General features: G+C 51.0%; 1 protein-coding gene across 3 annotated transcripts in view; it reads left to right on the forward strand.

Annotated features, from left to right (window-relative positions):
- The window catches only part of slc26a10 (solute carrier family 26 member 10), a 127,800-nt gene that overhangs the window by 21,239 nt on the left and 82,458 nt on the right, over positions 1 to 24,103 (forward strand). For all 3 annotated transcript variants that reach the window (XM_038786695.1, XM_038786696.1, XM_038786694.1), the window contains exons 2-4: positions 6,330 to 6,440; positions 7,957 to 8,114; positions 12,815 to 12,979. In XM_038786695.1, the coding sequence (XP_038642623.1) occupies positions 6,332 to 6,440; positions 7,957 to 8,114; positions 12,815 to 12,979 (432 nt within the window). In that variant the 5' untranslated portion in view covers positions 6,330 to 6,331. The remainder of the gene's footprint in view (positions 1 to 6,329; positions 6,441 to 7,956; positions 8,115 to 12,814; positions 12,980 to 24,103) is intronic.

Raw genomic sequence — 24,103 nt, forward strand, 5'->3', positions numbered from 1 at the left:
TATTTGTGCAAGGATTCAGATTCGGGGAGAAAAGAGAGACATGCTGTCAATGTTTTTCATCCTGTACTCTTCAGAACAGGCACAATGATATTTACAAAGGGACACTTCATGTCACATGGAGAAACGATACTGATTGGCTGGCAAGTCGACCATGGGTAGCTGTTGTCCTCCACCCTTTTGTTTAATTCAAAAAAGTTGCAATTCTTGGACATGTTCCTTTTCCCTACAGATGACAGGCCCCTGCTAATGTTTGCAGATTCCAGCACCCCTGAATGATAATCTTAAATTGGTTGTTGGTGTCATTCTCAGCACATTTGGGTTTGTCCAGCAGGTGCTGTCCAATTGCGGGAATCGCATTCAACATTTGACATTACGTTCTGAGATTTGCAAGCAACGGAGGGTTGAGAGCCTTTTGAAGGTCTTTTGAAATGTTGGAATCTTCCCTATGAAATTTGGCATTACATAGAACATTACATCGCAGTACGGGCCCTTCGGCCCTCGATGTTGCGCCGACCTGTGAAACCATCTGAAGCCTATCTGACCTACACTATTCCATTTTCATCCATATGTCTATCCAGTGACCACTTAAATGCCCTTAAAGTTGGCGAGTCTACTACTATTGCAGGCAGGGCGTTCCACACCCCTACTACTCTCTGAGTAAAAAAACTGCCTCTGTTAAAACTGTCCTATATCTATCACCCCTCAATTTAAAGCTATGTCCCCTCATGTTGGTCATCACCATCCGAGGAAAAAGACTCTCACTGTTCACCCTATCTAACCCTCTGACTATCTTATATGTCTCTATTAAGTCACCTCTCAGCCTTCTCCTCTCTTACAAAAACAACCTCAAGTCCCTGAGCCTTTCCTCGTAAGACCTTCCCTCCATACCAGGCAACATCCTAGTAAATCTCCTCTGAACCCTTTCCAAAGCTTCCACATCCTTCCCATAATGTGGTGACCAGATGTGGTGACCAGGTGACCGGATGAGTATAAGACGAAAAGCTTTGACAGCATTGCCTCTTTTTACAGCAAAATTGACATTTGTGACTATTACAAATAATGGGCTGGATGCTCCGGTCGCCGAGGCCGAAATCGAGTTTGGCTGCCGCTTTCGTGATGCGCCGCCCCTTCCAAAGCGCGACAAAGGTCCATTTCTTGCAGCTGACAACTTTGTGGCTTGTTGAGCAGGATTGGGCGAAGAATTGGTTACGACGCCGAAATCACAGGGGGCGCCGATTTCACGCTAAATCACAATTCGCGGTCACCTCGACAGCGGCGTCAATGCGTTCCGGAACGTACATAGAGTGGGCACTGTTGGCATATTATTAGCGGCACCGACCCGGTTTTCTCCGGAGTCTCCGTGATTCTCAGCCTCCGATGGGCCAAGTTCACTTGAGCTTTTCAAAATCATTAAAGGCGCCGTGGCTGCTGAGGGAAAGAGAGGGGCTACGGAAAGTGTCCAACATCGCCACAGTTTGCTGACAGTTGTGCCGCTGGCCGGGGGGCTTCTTCCAGGGGCGGAGGAGTAGCGGGGGGTGGCCAGGAGGTGGGTTGTGGGGTTGGGGTGGATAGACACGGAAATCCATTGCCGCAGCCGACAAGGTAGCCATGCAACTGCGCACTGCCCACTGTGAACTTAGTGCCAGGGGACGTATAGGTGTCCCCCATGCCACCCCCCCCCCCCCCCCCCCCCCCCCCCCCCGCCACCCCCGGTGCCCTCTACCCCAGCTGATCCATCAGCGGGATGGGCGCGCCCCAGAACAACCAGTGCCATCTTGTTGTCTGGGATGAGTGTGTGTGGGGAGTGTAATGTGTGTGTGGGGCTGTGATGAGTGTGTGTGGGGAGTGTAATGTGTGTGTGGGGCTGTGATGAGTGTGTGTGGGGAGTGTAATGTGTGTGTGGGGCTGGGATGAGTGTATGTGGGGAGTGTAATGTGTGTGTGCGGCTGGGATGAGTGTGTGTGGGGAGTGTAATGTGTATGTGCGGCTGGGATGAGTGTGTGTGGGGAGTGTAATGTGTGTGTGTGGCTGGGATGAGTGTGTGTGGGGAGTGTAATGTGTGTGTGGGGCTGGGATGAGTGTGTGTGGGGAGTGTAATGTGTGTGCGAGGCTGGGATGAGTGTGTGTGGGGAGTGTAATGTGTGTGTGTGGCTGGGATGAGCGTGTGTGGGGAGTGTAATGTGTGTGTGGCTGGGATGAGTGTGTGTGGGGAGTGTAATGCGTGTGCAAGGCTGGGATGAGTGTGTGTGGGGAGTGTAATGTGTGTGTGCGGCTGGGATGAGTGTGTGTGGGGAGTGTAATGTGTGTGTGCGGCTGGGATGAGTGTGTGTGGGGAGTGTAATGTGTGTGTGTGGCTGGGATGAGTGTGTGTGGGGTGTGTAATGTGTGTGTGTGGGGAGTGTAATGTGTGTGTGGCTGGGATGAGTGTGTGTGGGGAGTGTAATGCGTGTGCGAGGCTGGGATGAGTGTGTGTGGGGAGTGTAATGTGTGTGTGCGGCTGGGATGAGTGTGTGTGGGGAGTGTAATGTGTGTGTGCGGCTGGGATGAGTGTGTGTGGGGAGTGTAATGTGTGTGTGCGGCTGGGATGAGTGTGTGTGGGGAGTGTAATGTGTGTGTGCGGCTGGGATGAGTGTGTGTGGGGAGTGTAATGTGTGTGAGGCTGGGATGAGTGTGTGTGGGGAGTGTAATGTGTGTGCGGCTGGGATGAGTGTGTGTGGGGAGTGTAATGTGTGTGCGGCTGGGATGAGTGTGTGTGGGGAGTGTAATGTGTGTGAGGCTGGGATGAGTGTGTGTGGGGAGTGTAATGTGTGTGTGCGGCTGGGATGAGTGTGTCTGGGGAGTGTAATGTGTGTGAGGCTGGGATGAGTGTGTGGGGAGTGTAATGCGTGTGTGAGGCTGGGATGTGTGCGTGTGGGGAGTGTAATGTGTGTGGGGCAGGGATGAGTGTGTGTGGGGAGTGTAATGTGTGTGGGCTGGGATGAGTGTGTATGGGGAGTGTAATGTGTGTTCGGCTGGGATGAGTGTGTGTGGGGAGTGTAATGTGTGTGTGCGGCTGGGATGCGTGTGTGTGGGGAGTGTAATGTGTGTGTGCGGCTGGGATGAGTGTGTGTGGGGAGTGTAATGTGTGTGTGCAGCTGGGATGAGTGTGTGTGGGGAGTGTAATGTGTGTGAGGCTGGGATGAGTGTGTGTGGGGAGTGTAATGTGTGTGCGGCTGGGATGAGTGTGTGTGGGGAGTGTAATGTGTGTGTGCGGCTGGGATGAGTGTGTCTGGGGAGTGTAATGTGTGTGTGAGCCTGGGATGAGTGTGTGTGGGGAGTGTAATGTGTGTGTGCGGCTGGGATGAGTGTGTGTGGGGTGTGTAATGTGTGTGTGCGGCTGGGATGAGTGTGTGTGGAGAGTGTAATGTGTGTGCGAGGCTGGGATGAGTGTGTGTGGGGAGTGTAATATGTGTGCGCGGCTGGGATGAGTGTGTGTGGGGAGTGTAATGTGTGTGTGCGGCTGGGATGAGTGTGTGTGGGGAGTGTAATGTGTGTGTGCGGCTGGGATGAGTGTGTGTGGGGAGTGTAATGTGTGTGTGCGGCTGGGCTGAGTGTGTGTGGGGAGTGTAATGTGTGTGAGGCTGGGATGAGTGTGTGTGGGGAGTGTAATGTGTGCGGCTGGGATGAGTGTGTGCGGGTGGGATGAGTGTGTGTGGGGAGTGTAATGTGTGTGTGAGGCTGGGATGAGTGTGTGTGGGGAGTGTAATGTGTGTGTGCGGCTGGGATGAGTGTGTGCGGGGAGTGTAATGTGTGTGCGGCTGGGATGAGTGTGTGTGGGGAGTGTAATGTGTGTGTGCGGCTGGGATGAGTGTGTGTGGGGAGTGTAATGTGTGTGTGAGGCTGGGATGAGTGTGTGTGGGGAGTGTAATGTGTGTGTGCGGCTGGGATGAGTGTGTCTGGGGAGTGTAATGTGTGTGTGGGGCTGGGATGAGTGTGTGTGGGGAGTGTAATGTGTGTGTGTGGCTGGGATGAGTGTGTGTGGGGAGTGTAATGTGTGTGCGCGGCTGGGATGTGTGTGTGTGTGGGGAGTGTAATGTGTGTGTGCGGCTGGGATGAGTGTGTGTGGGGAGTGTAATGTGTGTGTGCGGCTGGGATGAGTGTGTGCGGGGAGTGTAATGTGTGTGCGGCTGGGATGAGTGTGTGTGGGGAGTGTAATGTGTGTGTGCGGCTGGGATGAGTGTGTGTGGGGAGTGTAATGTGTGTGTGAGGCTGGGATGAGTGTGTGTGGGGAGTGTAATGTGTGTGTGCGGCTGGGATGAGTGTGTCTGGGGAGTGTAATGTGTGTGTGGGGCTGGGATGAGTGTGTGTGGGGAGTGTAATGTGTGTGTGGGGCTGGGATGAGTGTGTATGGGGAGTGTGTATGGGGAGTGTAATGTGTGTTCGGCTGGGATGAGTGTGTGTGGGGAGTGTAATGTGTGTGTGCGGCTGGGATGCGTGTGTGTGGGGAGTGTAATGTATGTGTGCGGCTGGGATGAGTGTGTGTGGGGAGTGGAATGTGTGTGTGCAGCTGGGATGAGTGTGTGTGGGGAGTGTAATGTGTGTGAGGCTGGGATGAGTGTGTGTGGGGAGTGTAATGTGTGTGCGGCTGGGATGAGTGTGTGTGGGGAGTGTAATGTGTGTGTGAGGCTGGGATGAGTGTGTGTGGGGAGTGTAATGTGTGTGTGCGGCTGGGATGAGTGTGTCTGGGGAGTGTAATGTGTGTGTGAGCCTGGGATGAGTGTGTGTGGGGAGTGTAATGTGTGTGTGCGGCTGGGATGAGTGTGTGTGGGGAGTGTAATGTGTGTGTGCGGCTGGGATGAGTGTGTGTGGGGAGTGTAATGTGTGTGTGTGGCTGGGATGAGTGTCTGTGGGGAGTGTAATGTGTGTGAGGCTGGGATGAGTGTGTGGGGAGTGTAATGCGTGTGTGAGGCTGGGATGTGTGTGTGTGGGGAGTGTAATGTGTGTGCGGCTGGGATGAGTGTGTGTGGGGAGTGTAATGTGTGTGTGTGGCTGGGATGAGTGTGTGTGGGGAGTGTAATGTGTGTGCGCGGCTGGGATGTGTGTGTGTGTGGGGAGTGTAATGTGTGTGTGCGGCTGGGATGAGTGTGTGTGGGGAGTGTAATGTGTGTGTGCGGCTGGGATGAGTGTGTGCGGGGAGTGTAATGTGTGTGCGGCTGGGATGAGTGTGTGTGGGGAGTGTAATGTGTGTGTGCGGCTGGGATGAGTGTGTGTGGGGAGTGTAATGTGTGTGTGAGGCTGGGATGAGTGTGTGTGGGGAGTGTAATGTGTGTGTGCGGCTGGGATGAGTGTGTCTGGGGAGTGTAATGTGTGTGTGGGGCTGGGATGAGTGTGTGTGGGGAGTGTAATGTGTGTGTGGGGCTGGGATGAGTGTGTGTGGGGAGTGAAATGTGTTTGTGGGGCTGGGATGAGTGTGTGTGGGGAGTGTAATGTGTGTGTGAGGCTGGGATGAGTGTGTGTGGGGAGTGTAATGTGTGTGTGGGGCTGGGATGAGTGTGTGTGGGGAGTGTAATGTGTGTGTGGGGCTGGGATGAGTGTGTGTGGGGAGTGTAATGTGTGTGTGTGGCTGGGATGAGTGTGTGTGGGGAGTGTAATGTGTGTGAGGCTGGGATGAGTGTGTGTGGGGAGTGTAATGTGTGCGGCTGGGATGAGTGTGTGGGGGCAGTGTAATGTGTGTGTGCGGCTGGGATGAGTGTGTGTGGGGAGTGTAATGTGTGTGTGAGGCTGGGATGAGTGTGTGTGGGGAGTGTAATGTGTGTGTGCGGCTGGGATGTGTGTGTCTGGGGAGTGTATGTGTGTGGGGAGTGTAATGTGTGTGTGTGGCTGGGATGAGTGTCTGTGGGGAGTGTAATGTGTGTGAGGCTGGGATGAGTGTGTGGGGAGTGTAATGCGTGTGTGAGGCTGGGATGTGTGTGTGTGGGGAGTGTAATGTGTGTGGGGCTGGGATGAGTGTGTGTGGGGAGTGTAATGTGTGTGCGGCTGGGATGAGTGTGTGAGGGGAGTGTAATGTGTTTGGGGCTGGGATGAGTGTGTGTGGGGAGTGTAATGTGTGTTTGCGGCTGGGATGAGTGTGTGTGGGGAGTGTAATGTGTGTGTGTGGCTGGGATGAGTGTGTGTGGGGAGTGTAATGTGTGTGCGGCTGGGATGAGTGTGTGTGGGGAGTGTAATGTGTGTGTGCGGCTGGGATGAGTGTGTGTGGGGAGTGTAATGTGTATGCCCTAAACATCCTCCCAACAAGTGGATGAGCTGAATGGTGTAATTGTCTTTTTTTTTAACTCTTTATCTCTCACCAGGAATGGCCTTTGCCCTCTTGACATCGGTGGCCCCAATCTATGGACTCTACACCTCATTCTTCCCTGTTGTGCTGTACATGCTTTTCGGAACAGGACGGCATGTGTCCACAGGTAGGGTCTTTGTTCCCAGGTTGCACCACGGATGAGGTTTATGTTCCGAGACAGAATCGCGGGGAAGGGTCACCTGTATGAAAGTAAGCTGGTGGGGCCTACTTCAACATCACCCTGTGTGACTGGCAGGCGAGGAATTGCATCATGTGTACACATTGGAGTGAATGGAATCTGGATGTGACGATACCTGACCAGACCCCAATTTATATCAGTAAAGCAAACGAGAAACCCCGACAATAAAATTGTGAGGAAACGATACTTCATTCCAGGAATGATTCTGTTGACACAAAGGGATCTTTTATATTAAACAAACTTTATTATTCACAGAGGAGTAAACACATTAACATCACAAAAAGTAGTTTTTCAATTAACAGTTCAACAATTCTTAAAACAAAAGGAAACACTTGAACTAATTTACATCTCTCTCTCCAGTTAAGCAAATCCCATTGCCAGTCAAAAGCCACTTGCAAATAAAGTTAGCAATCTCAGGGATACTTGCTGTACTATTGTGTAGAGATTGCCTTTCAGAAAAGTAGAGAGCGAGCTAAGGGCAGCACAGTGGTTAGCACTATTGCTTCACAGGGCCTGGGACCCAGATTTGATTCCTGGCTTGGATCTCTGTCTGTGAGGAGTCTGCACGCTCTCCCCGTGTGTGTGTGAGTTTCCTCCGGGTGCTCCGGTTTCCTCCCACAGTCCAAAGATGTGCAGGTTAGGTGAATTGGACATTCTGAATTCTCCCTCTGTGACCCGAACAGGCCCCGGAATGTGGCGACTAGGGGCTTTTCACAGTAACTTCAGTACAGTGTTAAAGCAAGTCTACTTGTGACACTAATAAAAGATTATTATCAAGCACAACCTGGAAATCCTGCTGTCCTTGTCAGGCTACCAAAATCCTACAGCTAAACTGCTTGCTATACACGTGGCTGCTCCCATTAATTACATCAGCTCCATCCCATTCAGAGGTTCCATGATCGGCTTACCTAAGTTTTAACACAATCCCTTTAATTATCTACACCCGAGGGACCATCCAAAATACACAATATTCCATTCACTCCTTTTGGTAAACAAGCACGTGGTTGGAATAAATGATTATCTCACTTTTACAACATCTAATTGCACCTTTAGCAGACACACAGTCTGCCTGTAAGTTAAGCCAGGATTTGCAATATATTTGCTGCCACAAATATAAAAGGGGCTGGTTTAGCTCATTGGGCTAAATGGCTGGCTTTGAAAGCAGACCAAGCAGGCCAGCAGCACGGTTCGATTCCCGTACCAGCCTCCCCGGACAGGCGCCGGAATGTGGCGACTAGGGGCTTTTCACAGTAACTTCATTGAAGCCTACTCGTGACAATAAGCGATTTTCATTTCATTTCAATTCATTTCAAAATACAATAGATAAAACTATTACTTCTTACATTCATCACGTTAACTAATATGGAACTAATATAATCTGCTTTGTATCACTGCTGGTTAGGTACCGGCCCTCTCTGTTAACCATACATTTCCCTCTTGCTAGGTACTTTTGCTGGGATTAGTTTGATGACTGGTTCTATCGTTGAGCGCTTGGTGCCCCAGCAAATGGGGAGGAACATAACAAGCCTAGGAGACCCGGAGCTCGAGAAACAAAGAATATCTGTCGCATCAGCAGTGGCCTTCCTCTCTGGGCTGATGATGGTAATTGTTCCCACTTTTCCTCCTCTTTCTGTTATTCCCCATCCTCTCCAGATGGTGCTGAGGTTTGCCGGGGTTTCGTTTGACAAAGCTCCACCGCCCTCCTGTGCCTTGAGACCAAACAATGAAAATCATCTCATCTTGGCGACCTCGCGGCCCTGCTCTTCCCTGATATTTTTGAGTGATTTCTGGTCGGGATCACAGCCAGAGGCAAGGGGGCTCATCGCTGATCATTCACCTCCCCCGTCCAGGGTTACTGTGGCGCACTGGAAGCTCATAGCTGTTGATGAGAACTGAAATCGTCACGGAGCCGAGGTCCCAGGTTCAAATCCTGGCCCTGGGTCACTGTCCGTGTGGAGTTTGCCCATTCTCCCCGTGTCTGCGTGGGTCTCACCCCCACAACCCAAAGATGTGCAGGGTAAGCGGATTGGCCACGCTAAATGGGCAGCACGGTAGCATAGTGGATAGCACAATTGCTTCACAGCTCCAGGGTCCCAGGTTCGATTCCCGGCTTGGGTCACTGTCTGTGTGGAGTCTGTACATCCTCCCCGTGTGTGCGTGGGTTTCCTCCGGGTGCTCCGGTTTCCTCCCACAGTCCAAAGATGTGCAGGTTAGGTGGATTGGCCAGGATAAATTGCCCTTAGTGTCCAAAATTGCCCTTAGTGTTGGGTGGGGTTACTGGGTTATGGGGATAGGGTGGAGGTGTTGACCTTGGGTACGGTGCTCTTTCCAAGAGCCGGTGCAGACTCGATGGGCCGAATGGCCTCCTTCTGCACTGTAAATTCTATGAAAACGCTCCCTAATTGGGTTCTTGAAATTTCAAAAACAAATTGAAGATCGGGGCTGGGATTCTACGTTCCCTGACGACGATTTCGCAATCGGTGATCGTGCGGATGATGGAATCTCGGGCGGTGCCTGTTTTGGGATGCTGCGTCCCCCTCCAAAATGGCATCATCGAGGAGTACGCCGCACGCCGTTGGGACGGGCTCGGCCTCAGGACGTTACCTGAAGGCCCTCCCCGATGGGCCGCCCCCGATGGGCCGAGTTCCCGGCCGCGTGCGGTCTTAGCCGTGCGGGAACCCGGCATGGCAGCTGTGGACTGTGTCGGGGGGGGGGGGGGGGGTGGGGGGGGGGGGGAGCAGTGCTGCTGGCCGGGGGGGGGGGGGGGGGGGGGGCTTCGGCGAAGACTGGGGGGACTCTTTGGGGTTGGTCTGGGTTGGCGAGGGGGCGGCACTATCTAGCAGGTCGGGTCCGTGCATGGCTGCTGCCATGTTGTACGGCGCAACCACTGCAGATCGTGAGCCGTGCGCATGCGCAGCCACGGACCCGGCAGTTCTCCAGCCGTTTTTAGCGTTAAGGCCAAGCGTTTACGTGGCGTGGCTGCTGGCCCCTCACCAGTCAGAGGGTGGGTGCTGGGGTGGTGCCAGTTTTCCTCACGTAAAACGCTACGGACCCTCCGGACATAGCCTCCAAATCGGGAACCCAGCCCAATGTCTCCCAGTTCCATGGAGCATTTCTTTGCTGATGTTGCAGGCGGACATAGTTCAAAACGTGAAAATAAATGGTGGCTCCTTTTGTCTGTTGATTTATTATTACTTTAAGAATTGCTTTATTTTCCTGACAGTTTGCACTGACCATGGGTACAGAACAATCACTTTGCATCAAATTTTGGGTTTATGGGTGTTAAATTATTTTTCAATGCGGTTAATAAACCAAAACGCTGCTGAAAGGTTCCCAACGGCCTCAGTGATCTTACCCAGAATGCACCACACCAGGAGGAGACAGTTAAGGCCCTGGATGGATTCTCGACCCAGAATTCCACGGGGACCCTTCTGGTTTTCCTTCAGGGTCACGGCACCAGACCAGGAAAGTCCCCATGGAACTTTACATTGAGAAGAAATCAATGAATTTCCTGCGAGCTTTCTGAGAGATTACGGCTGGGATTCTCCGACCCTGCGCCGGGTCGGAGAATCCCCGGGAGGAGGCGCGAATCCCGCCCCGCCACCCCGATGCCGATTGCCCTATTCTCCGCCGCTGTTTTTTGGGGGCCGGCAGGATTCCCACCACGCCAGTCGTTGACACCAGCCCCCCCCCCCCCGGTGATTGTCTGGGCCCTGCATGGGCCGAGTGGCCGACAGGTTTTGCCCAGTCCCGCCGCCGTGAATCACTTACCTCACACATGGTAGGACCTGATGGGTAAGTGTGCGGGGGCAGTCCTGGGGGGTGCAGGGGGATCCGACCCCGGGGGGTGGGGGGGGGGCCACGATGGCCTGGCCCGTGATTGGGGCTTACTGATCTGAGGGCAGGCTGGTTCCGTGGGGACCTTCTTTCCTCCGCGCCGGGCCCCTGTAGGGCTCTGCCATACTGCCCAGGAGCCGGAGCGGAGAATGCGCAAACTCGCGCCGGCCGTTCCGCGCCGGCTGGAGCAGCGGGGCCGACTCCGGTGGCAACCGAGCCCTCCAGAAAGGTGAGAATTCCTCACTTTCAGGGGCAGTTGGCACCGGAGTGGTTGGCGCCGGTTTTCCCGCCGGCGTGGGGACATGGCCCCATTTTCACAGAATCCTGCCCTCTAAGTGTGATTTTCTCCGCTTCCTTCTTGGTCTGCTTCAGATTTTGCATTCATTTTACCAGATAGATGTTCCCAGCCCTCTGTCAAAGTCAAACGTTAATGATCCATTAACCTCCCAGCGATATTCCCCCTTTCCCTGTGAGACGAGAATAGCCTCCAAACACCTCCCAACACTCAACTTGCCCGGATTGGCAACTCATGTAGAGGGGAACGGCAGCTGGGACCCCAAAAAGGAACCAGGATTACTTCAAGATGCCTGATTTCAATACACCAATGAACTATTACAGAATTACTGCCATGCTAGTTGCATAAGTGTGAGGTGATGCACTTGGACAGGACAAACAAGGCAAAGGAATACAGGACAACGGCAGGACCCTGGGAAGCACCGAGGAACAGAGGTGTGCATGTACACCGGGCCTGTAAGGTAGCAGAGCAAGCGGATACAGTGGTTAAGAAGGCAGATGGTATACCTCCCTTTATTAGCCTCATTCACCTGAGGAAGGAGCAGTGTTCCGAAAGCTAGTGATTTGCAACAAACCTGTTGGACTTTAATCTGGCGTTGTAAGACTTCTTACTTAGAATTTAAGAGCCGGGAGGTTATGCTGGAACTGTATAAAACGTTGGTTAGGCCACAACTAGAGTATTGTGTGCAGTTCTGGAATCCACATTATAGGAGGGATGTGATAGCCACTGGAAAGGCTGCAGAGGAGATTTACCAGGATGTTGCCTGGGTTGGAGAGTGTTAGTGCTGGAGAGAGATTGGATAGACGGGATTTTTCCTTGGAGCAGAGGAGGCTGAGGGAGAGACAGGATTGAGATGTATAAAATTATGAGGGGCACAGAGTAGACAGGAAGCAACCTTTCCCCTTGGTGGATGGGTCAATGACCAGGGGGCAGAGATTTAAGGTAAGGGGCAGGAGGCAATCGGCACGGTAGCACAGTGGTTGGCACTGCTGCTTCACCGCTCCAGGGTCCCAGGTTCGATTCTCGGCTTGGGTGACTGTCTGTGCGGAGTCTGCACGTCCTCCCCGTGTCTGCGTGGGTTTCCTCCGGGTGCTCCGGTTTCCTACGACAGTCCCGAAAGACGTGCTGTTAGGTGAATTGGACATTCTGAATTCTCCCTCTGTGACCCGAACAGGCGCTGGAGTGTGGCGACTAGGGGCTTTTCACAGTAACTTCATTGCAGTGTTAATGTAAGCCTACTTGTGACAAGAAAGATTATTATTACTATTACAGAGGGGATGTGAGGAAAAATGTTTTCACCCAGAGGGTGGTGGGAGTTTGGAACTCGCTGAGCGCGATTCTCCGCAAATGCGGCGAGTCGTAAAGGCTGCCGTGAAACTGGCCGTGTTTCACGGCAGCCTCCGCGCCCCCTCCCGGGACCCGATTCTCCCCCCCGGGCGGGGCTAGCAGCGGGGTCCCGTGAACCACGGCATCGCGGCCTTAGCGACCGTTGCTAAGTCTGCGCGCCAAGCGTCACGCTGGCTGACGCGCACGATGACGGCTCCAACCCGCGCATGCGCGGGGCCGTCATCTCCCTCGGCCGCCCCGCGGGCTGATGCTGCGGGGTGGCGGAGGGAGAAAGAGTGCCCACCGATCGCGGGCCCATGCCCTCCTTGGCACGGCCGTGGTACTGCCGTGCCAATCGGGGCCCTGGTTGCCCAGAACGGGCATGTCTTGGCCGTTTTTACGACGGCAGCAAGCAGGTGTGTTTGCTGCCGTAAAAATGGCCGTAAAGGCCTGGGAACTCGGCCCGTCGGCCTGGGGAGAATCGCTCTTTGCCGTAAAAAACGGCGAGCAGCGATTCGTGTCGTGGGGCGGCCGTGGGGGGGGGGGGGGCACTTGCGATCCCAGGGCAGACACGGCTGTGGGCCAAATGCTGGGAAATGGGATTAGAATAGATAGGTGGGTGTTTCTGACAGGTGCAGATGCGATGGGCCGAATGGCCTTTTCTGTGCTGTGGACCTTTATGACTCGGAGGATGTCCGGTTGGTTAAATAAAGAGAAACTTCCGTATAAAATGTACAGCCTGTCTTCCTTCACTGTGTACATGTCGAAGCTCTCTGCGGATCAGTGTGTGCATGCTCCCAGTCTCAGTGTTCACTCTATGCTGACATGTTCCTTTCTCTTCCAGATCTGTATGTTTGTCCTCCAGCTGGGATTCCTGTCCACTTACCTGTCAGACCCAATTGTGAAGGCGTTTACCAGCGGTACTGCTTTTCACGTCACCATCTCCCAGCTCAACACCATGCTCGGACTGCGGCTGCCCCGTTTCACAGGACCTTTCACCATATTTAAGGTTGGCATTCATGCCAGGCGAATGCCCCGCATTTGCCCGGCTTCTACTCCTGCACCTTTCGCGTGACCTCTCGAAATACCACTTGCTTCCCCTTGTCCAATGACAAAGTATTCCCAGCTCAGACTCAGGCCGTTTGGCCCAACTGGTCCGTGCTGGCGGTTCTGCTCCACGCAAACTTCCTCCCGCCCCTGCTTTATCTCGACTGCCAACCTGTTCTTTCTTCCGCGTGTTTATCTCGCTTCCTTTTAAACGCATCCAGGCCATACGCCTCAATCATTCCTTCTGGTGGCGAGCTCAAGTCCCTGGTTAAAGACGCTTCTGAATTTCCTGTTGAATTTCCTGGGGCGATACGGTGGCACAGTAATTAGCACTGCTGCCTCACAGCGCCAGGGACCCGGGTTAAATTCTGGCCTGGAGTCTGTATGGATTTTGCACGCTCCCCCTGTGTCTGCGTGGGTTTCCTTCCACAGTCCAAAGATGTGCAGGTTAGGTGGATTGGCCATGCTAAATTATCCCTTAGTGTCCAAAGATGTGCAGGTTAGGTGGATTGGCCATGCTAAATTGTCCCTTAGTGTCCAAAGATGTACAGGTTAGGTGGATTGGCCGTGTTAAATTGTCCCTTAGTGTCCAAAGATGTACAGGTTAGGTGGATTGGCCATGCTAAATTATCCCTTAGTGTCCAAAGATGTGCAGGTTAGGTGGATTGGCCATGCTAAATTGTCCCTTAGTGTCCAAAGATGTACAGGTTAGGTGGATTGGCCATGTTAAATTGTCCCTTAGTGTCCAAAGATGTGCAGGTTAGGTGGATTGGCCGTGATAAATTGTCCCTTAGTGTCCAAAGATGTGCAGGTTAGGTGGATTGGCCATGTTAAATTGTCCCTTAGTGTCCAAAGATGTGCAGATTAGGTGGATTGGCCATGTTAAATTGTCCCTTAGTGTCCAAAGATGTACAGGTTAGGTGGATTGGCCATGTTAAATTGTCCCTTAGTGTCCAAAGATGTACAGGTTAGGTGGATTGGCCATGTTAAATTGTCCCTTAGTGTCCAAAGATGTACAGGTTAGGTAGATTGGCCATGCTAAATTGTCCCTTAGTGTCCAAAGATGTGCAGGTTAGGTGGATTGGCCATGTTAAATTGTCCCTTAGTGTCCAAAGATGTGCAGGTTAGGGGGATTGGCCATGTTAAATTGTCCCTTAGTGTCCAAAGATGTGCAGGTTAGGTGGATTGGCCATGTTAAATTGTCCCTTAGTGCCCAAAGATGTGCAGGTTTGGTGCCATTCACTCACTATCCACCATGGATAGACTTCAGGACCCTGTGGAGATATAAAAAGATTAAAGTTATAACAATCTGATATAACGGTCAATGATGCTGAAAAACCTCTAATTCGTGAAAAACCAATTCAAAAATTTTAAATCCCCTCAAATGTTAAAATCTTTTGCCCTCTTACTCCTGCCATCAAAAATGGGAGCTGCCGGAAATGCCGGCAAGGGAGCGGCTCGCGGTACAGTGGTTAGCACTGCTGTCTCACGGCGCCGAGGTCCCAGGTTCGATCCCGGCTCTGGGTCACTGCCCGTGTGGAGTTTGCACATTCTCCCCGTGTTTGCGTGGGTTTCACCCCCACAACCCAAAGATGTACAGGGTAGGCGGATTGGCCACGCTAAACTGCCCCTTAATTGGAAAAAAAATTAATTGGGTACTCTAAATTTATTTAAAAAAAGGAAACGTGGGCGAGATCTCCACATCCACCCGCCGTTTTCAAAGGTGTCTGGAGTTGGCGTAACTCTGAGAAAATCTGACTGCAATCTCTGCGATAAATTTAAAGACCTTTGTTCGGTCAGCCTTCGCTTCTCTGAAGAAAAAAAGCCCCAATCAATTTGGTCTTCCCTGATAATTATGACCTCTCGGATCTGGTATTGTTCCTGCAAATGTTGTTTGCACTTTCTCTGGGACCTCTGTGTCCTTTTTTCGATTTTGGAGACCAGAGCCGTGCACTGTGTCCTGAGTGTTGTTTAACCAAGGCTAGATAAAAGTTAACAGAATGTCTTTGCTTTTGAATTGTACCCATGTAAAAATCAACCCCAGTGCTTTGTTTGCATATTGATGGCTTTCAATGATTTGCAAATCTCGATATACATGCTGCATGACTCAGCAGAAAATAGGAAGTGATACATGAGCAAATATCAGGCTAAACTTTGCTTCATTTTTACTGTGAGTAGCGGGACTACTGCCAGGGCAGATTTCATTCCCTATTCTCCTTATAGCATCTGTTCTTGTGACGGGAACTAAACTATAATGTGAAGGAGCAACTAACCTCCCACAAGGGCAGCACAGTATCATTGTGGATAGCACAATCGCTTTACAGCTCCAGGGTCCCAGGTTCGATTCCGGCTTGGGTCACTGTCTGTGCGGAGTCTGCACGTTCTCCCCGTGTGTGCGTGGGTTTCCTCCGGGTGCTCCGGTTTCCTCCCACAGTCCAAAGATGTGCAGGTTAGGTGGATTGGCCATGATAAATTGCCCTTAGTGTCCAAAATTGCCCTTAGTGTTGGGTGGGGTTACTGGGTTATGGGGATAGGGTGGAGATGTTGACCTTGGGTAGGGTGCTCGTTCCAAGAGCCGATGCAGACTCGATGGGCCGAATGGCCTCCTTCTGCACTGTAAATCCTATGAATATGCTAATGCCAGCCTTCTTTGGACATGGGCACTGCCCGTGGTTTGTACGTCTTGTAAAACCGGGGCCACAACACAGAAATATGACCTCCTAACCTGTCCTCCCTCACAAGGCCCAATGCCTTTCGGCGGTCCCGTCGCAGCAATTTGACGTTTATGTTTCCAGTTAGTTCTTTCCTCTGGGAAGGTTAGCCGCTGTTCGTTCTCACACCGCACTCCAGTTCCACAGATCTGATCAAGCCAGGGTGGTTTGGCATCTTGAAATTCATTGGCTTCTCTTGGCAGATTCCAAGTGTGGTAGCGAGCGGGAGGTGAGCAAAAGGTGCCAGCGTTCCCAGCTCAGTGCCATTTTCTAGTTGAGGGGCCCGATGATGACTGGTGCGCCAGGGAGCAATGGGAGGTGGACATTCATTGGTGGTTGCCCAGTGTGAGCTCCTAATTTCAACCATGCGATCATAGAACATAGAAAAATACAGCACAGAACAGGCCCTTCGGCCCACGATGTTGTGCCAAACCTTTGTCCCAGATTAAGAACAAATTAATCTACGCTCCATTATTCTACCCTAATCCAAGTACCTATCCAATAGCCGGTTGAAGGTCCCTAACGTTTCCGACTCAACTACTTCCACAGGCAGTGCATTCCATGCCCCCATTACTCTCTGGGTAAAGAACCTACCTCTGACATCCCCCCTATATCTTCCACCATTCACCTTAGATTTATGTCCCCTTGTAATAGTGTGTTCCACCCGGGGAAAAAGTCTCTGACTGTCTACTCTATCTATTCCCCTGATCATCTTATAAACCTCTATCAAGTCGCCCCTCATCCTTCTTCGTTCTAATGAGAAAAGGCCTAGCACCCTCAACCTTTCCTCGTAAGACCTACTCTCCATTCCAGGCAACATCCTGGTAAATCTCCTTTGCACCTTTTCCATAGTTTCCACATCCTTCCTAAAATGAGGCGACCAGAACTGCACACAGTACTCCAAATGTGGCCTTACTAAGGTTTTGTACAGCTGCATCATCACCTCGCGGCTCTTAAATTCAATCCCTCTGCTAATGAACGCTAGCACACCATAGGCCTTCTTCACAACTCTATCCACTTGAGTGGCAGCCTTCAAAGGTCTATGAACATAGACCCCAAGATCTCTCTGCTGCTCCACGTTGCCAAGAATCCTACCGTTAACCCTGTATTCCGCATTCATATTTGTCCTTCCAAAATGGACAACCTCACACTTGTCAGGGTTAAACTCCATCTGCCACTTCTCAGCCCAGCTCTGCATCCTATCTATGTCTCTTTGCAGCGGACAACAGCCCTCCTCACTATCCACAACTCCACCAATCTTCGTCTTGTCTGCAAATTTACTGACCCACCCTTCAACTCCCTCATCCAAGTCATTAATGAAAATCACAAACAGCAGAAGACCCAGAACTGATCCCTGCGGTACGCCACTGGTACCTGGGCTCCAGGCTGAATATTTGCCATCCACCACCACTCTCTGACTTCTATCAGTTAGCCAGCTCGTTATCCAACTGGCCAAATTTCTCACTATCCCATGCCTCCTTACTTTCTGCATAAGCCTACCATGGGGAACCTTATCAAATGTCTTACTAAAATCCATGTCCACCACATCCACTGCTTTACCTTCATCCACGTGCTTGGTCACCTCCTCAAAGAATTTAATAAGACTTATGAGGCAAGACCTACCCCTCAGAAATCCGTGCTGACCATCCCTAATCAAGCAGTGTCTTTCCAGATGCTCAGAAATCCTATCCCTCAGTACCCTTTCCATTACTTTGCCTACCACCGAAGTAAGACTAACTGGGCTGTAATTCCTAGGGTTGTCCCTATTCCCTTTTTTGAACAGGGGCACGACATTTGCCACTCTCCAATCCCCTGGTACCACCCCTGTTGACAGTGAAGACGAAAAGATCATTGCCAACGGCTCTGCAATTTCATCTCTTGCTTCCCATAGAATCCTTGGATATATCCCGTCAGGCCCGGGGGACTTGTCTATCCTCAAGTTTTTCAAAATACCCAACACATCTTCCTTCCTGACACGTATCTCCTCGAGCTTACCAGTCTGTTTCACACTGACCTCTCCAACAATGTGGCCCCTCTCATTCGTAAATACTGAAGAAAAGTACTCGTTCAAGACCTCTCCTATCTCTTCAGACTCAATACACAATCTCCCGCTACTGTCCTTGATCGGACCCATCCTCGCTCTAGTCATCTCATGTCTCTCACATATGTGTAAAGGCCTTGGGGTTTTCCTTGATTCTATCTGCCAAAGATTTTTCATGCCCTCTCTTAGCTCTCCTAATCCCTTTCTTCAGTTCCCTCCTGGCTATCTTGTATCCCTCCAGCGTCCTGTCTGAACCTTGTTTCCTCAGCCTTACATAAGCATCCTTCTTCCTCTTAGCAAGACATTCAACCTCTCTTGTCAACCATGGTTCCCTCACTTGGCCATCTCTTCCCTGCCTGACAGGGACATACATATCAAGGACACGTAGTATCTGTTCCTTGAACAAATTCCACATTTCACTTGGGCAGCACGGGAGCACAAGTGGGTGGCACTGTGGCTTCATAGCGCCAGGGTCCCAGGTTCGATTCTCCGCTGGGTCACTGTCTGTGTGGAGTCTGCACGTTCTCCCTGTGTCTGCGTGGGTTTCCTCCCGGTGCTCCGGTTTCCTCCCACAGTCGAAAGACGTGCAAGTTAGGTGGATTGGCCATGATAAATTGCCCTGAGTGACCAAAAAAAAAGGTTGGGAGGGGCTTTTGGGTTACGGGGATAGGGTGGAAGTGAGGGCTTAAGTGGGACGGTGCAGTCTCGCTGGGCCGAATGGCCTCCTTCTGCACTGTATGTTCTATGTTCAATTGTGTCCTTCCCTGACAGCCTGTGTTCCCAACTTATGCACTTCAGTTCTTGTCTGACAGCATCGTATTTACCCTTCTGTTGCACGTTTTACTTGAGTGTATTACGCGTTTATTGGAGTGTATTAACACGCCTCCGTTTAAAGGCCGTGTGCTTAACACTACTACAGCTCTGTGTATGTATTTTCAGCTCGGAGTCGCCAGGTGCCGTATTTAGACACCTCACAAGTATTTCAAGGTCAGGTTCAAAGTAATAAAACTATACACCGATTAGTAAGTTCAAACGATTGATATTTATTATACAAATATAATAAATACGCATGCATACGCTAAAGACTAATACTTATTTCTACTATTAAACGACTAAATACTTATCTAAGTAGGAACCAGCAAGGTCAGGGGACAAGGCCTTTGTTCCTTTCTGGGCTGCACCTTCTGTTCGCTAATAGTCGAATAATGTATAAACAATGCCGGGTTCACGTAGCGAGCGTCGTTTTGGCACTTACTGAACGATGGCTGGTGCTCAACGGCTGGTGATGGAAGACAGGATCTGGAGGCTGGAGTCGGAGTCGAAACAGCAAGCCGGAGCAACAACAGACAGCGAGGCCGGAGCAAAACAGACAGAACCATGTGCGGGGTCTACCTTTATAGGTCCCCCAATGTCTGTGCCTTTTCGGGGCGGGCCTTTACCTGCCATGTATCGATTGGGCCATTTCCCAATCGATGTCTTACAAACTCCCCCAATCTGAGGGTCTCTTCTCGATGGGTGGGGCGGTCTCTAGGGTCTTTTGTGATGGATACTTCTGGTGCCGTTTCGTCTGGGCGTCCACTCAAAGTATCTATTCAAACCCAAATGTTGCTATTGCGTGGGCCCAGATCTGGATTGCCTCATTACTATGCAAAGCGTTTTGCTATTTACACCTTTGGTTGAGATCTTTCACCTGGCCAGAAACTAGCTTCGATACGTGCAGAATGCTAATCAGTCTTTGCAAACTGCTTGTCCTGGCTAAGACTGTTTTCTCCCTACAGTCTTAGCAGTTCTCCATTTTGTTAGCCCAGTGTCCATCTTAGGTGGCTACACCTTCCCCCAATTGTAAACCTTGCCCTGTTGCACGCACGTATCCCTCTCCATTAATAAAGTGAAAGTCACAGAATGGGGCAGCACGGTAGCATTGTGGATAGCACAATCGCTTCACAGCTCCAGGGTCCCAGGTTCGATTCCGGCTTGGGTCACTGTCTGTGCGGAGTCTGCACATCCTCCCCATGTGTGCGTGGGTTTCCTCCGGGTGCTCCGGTTTCCTCCCACAGTCCAAAGATGTGCAGGTTAGGTGGATTGGCCATGATAAATTGCCCTTAGAGTCCAACATTTCCCTTAGTGTTGGGTGGGGTTACTGGAGTTATGGGGTTATGGGGATAGAGTGGAGTTGTTGACCTTGGGTAGGCTGTTCTTTCCAAGAGCCGGTGCAGACTCGATGGGCTGAATGGCCTCCTTCTGCACTGTAAATTCTATGAATTGTGGTCACTATCTCCAAAATGCTCCCCCATTAACAAATCTATCACTTGCCCTGGTTTATAACAAAGTACCAAATCCAATATGGCCTCCCCTCTGGTCGGACAATCCACATACCGTGTTAGAAAAGCTTCCTGGACACACTGCACAAACACCACCCCATCCAAACTATTTGATCTAAAGAGTTTCCACTCAATGTTTGGGAAGTTGAAGTCGCCCATGACTACTCCCCTGTGACTTCTGCACCTTTCCAAAATCTGTTTCCCAATCTGTTCCTCCAGATCTCTGCTGCTATTGGGGGGCCTATAGAAAACTCCCAACAAGGTGACTGCTCCTTTCCTATTTCTGACTTCAACCCATATTACCTCAGTAGGCAGATCCCCCTCGAACTGCCTTTCTGCAGCTGTTGTACTATCTCTAATTAACAATGCCACCCCCCCCTCCCCCACCTCTTTTACCATCCTCCCTAATCTTATTGAAACATCTATAACCAGGGACCTCCAACAAACATTTCTGCCCCTCTTCTATCCAAGTTTCTGTGATGGCCACCACATCGTAGTCCCAAGTACCGATCCATGCCTTAAGTTCACCCACCTTATTCCTGATGCTTCTTGCGTTGAAGTATACACACTTCAACCCATCTCCGTGCCTGCAATTACTCTCCTTTGCCAGTGTTACCTTCCCCACTGCATCACTACGTGCTTTGGCGTCCTGAATATCGGCTTCCTTAGTTGCTGGACTACAAATCCGGTTCCCATTCCCCTGCCAAATACAAAGAGTACTAGAAACCCTCCCGAAGAGTACTAGAAACCCTCCCTCCCAGGATATTGGTGCCCCTCTGATTCGGATGCAACCCATCCTGCTTGTACAGGTCCCACCTTCCCCAGAATGCACTCCAATTATCCAAATACCTGAAGCCCTCCCTCCTACACCATTCCTGCAGCCACGTGTTCAAATGCACTCTCTCCCTATTCCTAGCCTCGCTATCACGTGGCACCGGCAACAAACCAGAGATGACAACTCTGTCTGTCCTGGCTTTTAACTTCCAGCCTAACTCCCTAAACTTGTTTATAACCTCCACACCCCTTTTCCTACCTACGTCGTTGGTACCAATGTGCACCACGAGTTCTGGCTTCTCACCTTCCCCCTTCAGGATCCTGAAGACACGATCCTAGACATCCCTGGCCCTGGCACCCGGGAGGCAACATACCTTCCGGGAGTCTCGCTCGCGACCACAGAATCTCCTATCTATTCCCCATACCATTGAATTTCCTATTACTATTGCTTTTCTATTTCCCCCCCTTCCCTTCTGAGCCCCAGAGCCAGACTCATTGCCAGAGACCTGGCCGCTAGGGCCTTTCCCCGGTAGGTCATCCCCCCCCAACAGCATCCAAAACGGTCTACTTGTTTGAAGGGTAACGGCCACGAGGGATCCCTGCACTGACTGCCTGTTTGTTTTCTTTCCCCTGACTGTAACCCAGCTACTCTTGTTCTGTACCTTGGGTGTGGCTACCTCCCTGTAACTCTTCTCTCTTATCCCCTCTGCCTCCGGATGATCCGAAGTTCATCCAGCTCCAGCTCCAGTTCCCTAACACGGTCTGTGAGGAGCTGGAGTTGGGTGCACTTCCCACAGGTATAGTTACCGGGGACACCAGTGGTATCCCTCACCACCCACATCCTACAGGAGGAGCATGCAACTGCCCTAGCCTCCATCCCCTCTTACCTTACAGAATAAGCTGCCCTGTGGACCAACTGGACCTTCGACTCTGCTCCCAGTCAGCTGCACTCTCTGTAAACTCCTGGCTCCCTTCACGCTCTTTGTGGAAATGGAGGAAATGAAATGTAAGGAGCACCTTACTCCCTCCTCACCGAACTCCCTCAGTCACCAAACTCTCACTATAGCACTCAAATGCATCAAATTCAGCACTCCCTCAGTCACCAAACTCTCACGATAGCACTCAAATGCATCAAATTCAGCACTCCCTCAGTCACCAAACTCTCACGATAGCACTCAAATGCACCCAAATTCAGCACTCAGTGCAAACCTATCAATAGACTTTTAATTACAGATTTTTATTGAATCCAAATTCCACAATCTGTCCTACAACAAGGAACAAAGAAAATTACAGCACAGGAACAGGCCCTTCGGCCCTCCCAGCCTGCGCCGATCCAGATCCTTTATCTAAACCTGTCGCCTATTTTCCAAGGATCTACTTCCCTCTGTTCCCCGCCCGTTCATATATCTGTCTAGATCAGGGGTGGGCAAACTTTTCCGTGCAAGGGCCACATTCAGAAATTCACAATTCACAAAGGGCCGCATAGTATATTAAGTAAAATAATTACTTCACCCGGTTATGATTCTGGGCGCCTCATATAGAACATAGAACAGTACAGCACAGAACAGGCCCTTCGGCCCTCGACGTTGTGCCGAGCAATGATCACCCTACTCAAGTCAACGTATCCACCCTATACCAGTAAGTAACCCAACAGCCCCCCCCATTAACCTTAAAAAAAAAATTTAAAAAAAAATTTTTTTTTTTTTTTTTTTTTTAATGACTTGGTGGGCCGCAGAAATACCTTTGGCGGGCCGCATGCGGCCCGCGGGCCGTAGTTTGCCCACCCCTGGTCTAGATGTATCTTAAATGATGCTATCGTGCCCGCCTTTACCACCTCCGCTGGCAAAGCGTTCCAGGCACACACCACCCTCTGCGTAAAAAACTTTCCACGCACATCTCCCTTAAACTTACCCCCTCTCACCTTGAAATCGTGACCCCTTGTAACTGACACCCCCACTCTTGGGAAAAGCTGGTTGCTATCCACTCTGTCCATACCTCTCATAATTTTGTAGACCTCAATCAGGTCCCCCCTCAACCTCCGTCTTTCCAACGAAAACAATCCGAATCTACTCAACCTTTCTTCATAGCTAGCACCCTCCATACCAGGCAACATCCTGGAGAATCTCCTCTGCACCCTCTCGAAAGCATCCACATCCTTCTGGTAATGTGGCGACCAGAACTGCACGCAGTATTCCAAATGTGGCCTAACCAAAGTCCTATACAACTGTAACATGACCTGCCGACTCTTGTACTCAATACCCGGTCCGATGAAGGCAAGCATGCTGTATGCCTTCTTGACCACTCTATCGACCTGCGTTGCCACCTTCAGGGTACAATGGACCTGAACTCCCAGATCTCTCTGTACACCAATTTTCCCCAGGACTCTTCCATTGACCGTATAGTCCGCTCTTGAATTAGATCTTCCAAAATGCATCACCTCGCATTTGCCTGGATTGAACTCCATCTGCCATTCTCTGCCCAACTCTCCAATCTATCGATATTTTGCTGTATTCTCTGACAGTCCCCCTCGCTATCTGCAACTCCACCAATCTTAGTATCATCTGCAAACTTGCTAATCAGACCACCTATACCTTCCTCCGGGTCATTTATGTAGATCACAAACAACAGTGGTCCGAGCACGGATCCCTGTGGAACACCACTAGTCACCCTTCTCCATTTTGAGACACTCCCTTCCACCACTACTCTCTGTCTCCTGTTGCCCAGTCAGTTCTTTTTCCATCTAGCTAGTACACCCTGAACCCCATACGACTTCACTTTTTCCATCAACCTGCCATGGGAAACTTTATCAAACGCCTTACTGAAGTCCATGTATATGACATCTACTGGTGGGATTCGACCCCGGGTCCCAACAGCATTGCCCTGGGTCTCTGGATTATTAGTCCAGTGAAAATAGCACTACACCACTGCCTCCCCAGATCGTGGGCGTTAGTGACCAGTCGGAAGCTAGGCCTATCCACAGATGAAGACAAAATCCCTGAATCATCCTTTTAAATTGTGAGGGGAGAGGAGGGGAGCTTTTGATAATAATAATCGCTTATTGTCAAAAGTTCAATGACGTTACTGTGAAAAGCCCCTAGTCGCCACATTCCGGCGCCTGTTCAGGGAGGCTGGAACGGGAATTGAACCCGCGCTGCTGGCATCGTTCTGCCTTGTAAGCCAGCTGTTTAGTCCACTGTGCTAAACCAGCCCCTCACTGGATGGAAGCTGGGATGACAATT

Source organism: Scyliorhinus canicula, chromosome 28 (genome assembly GCF_902713615.1).
Source record: "Scyliorhinus canicula chromosome 28, sScyCan1.1, whole genome shotgun sequence".
Taxonomy (NCBI): Eukaryota; Metazoa; Chordata; class Chondrichthyes; order Carcharhiniformes; family Scyliorhinidae; genus Scyliorhinus; species Scyliorhinus canicula.